Below are 2267 nucleotides of genomic sequence, written 5' to 3'. Positions count from 1 at the left end.
CCTTTTAAAGGGTAATAATCCCACTCAAATCGAATAAGGTGTCGTATAAATATTCAAAAACCTATACGAACAGGTGCGCATTAACCTCTGTATGCGAAAAGAGTATGCCGGTATGATACTACATGTATATCGCCGGTACGACTGCACTTAGTACGATACAGGCGCTACCCCTAACCACTTCAAACAAGTATTAATAAGTGTCTATTATTATAATTATGCGGTGCTATTAATACAGTCCCCCTAAATAAGCGTCACTTGCGTCTCATATACCCCTTCATACCAGATCACATTGATTGACCTATGCAAATTTATCAGACGACCCCTACGCTTATTGAGAGACTACACTCCTGGTCAAAATTATACGAATCGGATGTGTGCTACCCGATAGAATGCGTAAATATGAGCCTTCTGTAGTACTCGAAGACGTCACTGGCCAACAGATTGTCCACTGAGCCCTGTGCCGGAACCTTTGGCTCCTACTTTTTGTATTCCTTCTCCTTAGCTAACCTGACGTAAGCTAATAGAGGTTCGTTCTTCGTTTTCGTCCTTCCTTCTCTGTCCCTGAACAGATAGTCTCCTAGTCAGATCACCCACGTCCTCGCCGAAGCACCGTGACGTCCCGATGCGATCCAGATCACGCTCAATCTCAAAGCCACTTGGGCGTACGCCCACGGCGCCTACCCTACTCGTGCGCGGCCACCACAGCGAACTCGGGTACTCTACTTCCCCTGTCTGGTCTCACCGTACGTCGCTCCGCTTGTCCGTACGTTCTCCTCCTTGGATCCTACTTGTTCTCCGTTTCACGGTACTGCAGTGCGTCCACCACAACCCCGTACGTTCTGTCAGCCACACGTTGTGCCTCAACAGCCCTTTCGTTCGTCTTTGTCTTGTCGCTGACTGTACTTCCAGCCCTCAACCGTCTTTCGTCTCTCGTCTCACTCTTCGACCTACTTGTCTCGTCCTTTGCAAATTCGGAAGTACTCACGTCCTTGCTCTTCCTGCCGTCTAACGCCACCGGTCGCGACGGCTCGCCGTCTGCGATCTCCGTCCTAACCGTGTGTCCGTTGAATCCGTTGGACTCCTTCCGCCCTTTGGTCGCACCCTTTGCACGTTGAAGCTGGCTACGTGCCAACGTACACTCTTCCGAAAGATCTTCGGTAGACCACGTCATCAACTTTTTACACGCCTTCTTCACTCGTAGAGTCTTCCACGACTCTACCGTCCTGAAAGTATTTGTCGTACTCTATGATCGACACCCATCGGGTACTTTCGCCAGTTGTCTCTCGACACTCTCGTCCAACCGGTCGAAGTTCGAGCTCAAGTACATATTGTCCTGCTTTGTTTCGTCTACGTCGTCGTCGTATTTCCACCAACTTGCCACCCGACTCTCCCCACACATCCGTTCCTGCCACTGTTGTTCGACTTCGTTTTGAGCCTGCCGGAGCTGAGGCTGCTCGCACTGGAGCCGTCGTTGCTCTCGCAAACGTGCCTGCCGGCGTGTCATCAGCGTGTTGCTCTTCATATTCCAACTGTGCTTGTAAATCAGCTGCTGCTCGCTGTAGTAACTCGACTTTTGAATGATAAGTAGTGAGGAAACTTACATGGGCTATAAATTCCTCCGGTTCCTCGTTCTGATCTTCACGTCGCACAACATAATTGTCGTAGCCTGCTGGCTCGATAATTCGGAGAGGTCCAATCCACACATGAACTAACTTTGTAGCTTTCGTCCCACGAGGTGGTCGATACATCCAGACTCTGTCACCTGTCGAGAACACCCTCGTCATTCTGGCACGTCGGTTGTAGTACCGAGCTTGCCGCGCTTGCTCCTTCTGGCGAACTTGCTCTGCACACTCATGACTGATCTTCATCGCGTTCAACAGACGTGCATGGTACTCGGACAACTTTCCTGCTTCAGTCACATTGGCGCATCGTAGTAACTCGTTGGGTGCTCGTAATCTACGCCCCATCATCAGTTCATTTGGTGACAGTGCAACTGTCGAATGCTTGCCTGAATTGTACGCATATACTGCAAAGTCTAGCCAGGTGTCCCAGTCATTCTGGTCTTCACTATGCATGTAGGTCGCGATGCAGTCTTTCCAAGTCCTATGAAATCTCTCCACAAGACCAATCATCTGAGGGCGAAAAGGAACTGGATTAATCTGCTGCGCCTGAAGCATCGTAATCAACTTCTCGATCACAATACCGGTTAGTTCGGGAGCGCCATCAGTGAGTAGCTCGCGGAATACACCAAACCGTAGTACTATGTC

General features: G+C 50.0%; 1 protein-coding gene across 1 annotated transcript; it reads right to left on the bottom strand.

Annotated features, from left to right (window-relative positions):
• Positions 1-784: 784 nt before the first annotated feature.
• On the bottom strand, positions 785-1868 carry PITG_04102 (uncharacterized protein; the record flags this gene model as incomplete). The annotated part of the gene is made up of 4 exons (XM_002905766.1): positions 785-808; positions 986-1152; positions 1220-1529; positions 1602-1868. 4 exons carry the CDS (start codon positions 1866-1868, stop codon positions 785-787), a joined length of 768 nt encoding a protein of 255 aa, XP_002905812.1.
• Between the last annotated feature and the right edge of the window lie 399 nt (positions 1869-2267).

This window comes from Phytophthora infestans, genomic scaffold (assembly GCF_000142945.1).
Source record: "Phytophthora infestans T30-4 supercont1.5 genomic scaffold, whole genome shotgun sequence".
In the NCBI taxonomy this organism is placed as follows: Eukaryota; Oomycota; class Peronosporomycetes; order Peronosporales; family Peronosporaceae; genus Phytophthora; species Phytophthora infestans.
This window is presented reverse-complemented; position numbering and strand designations above follow the sequence as displayed.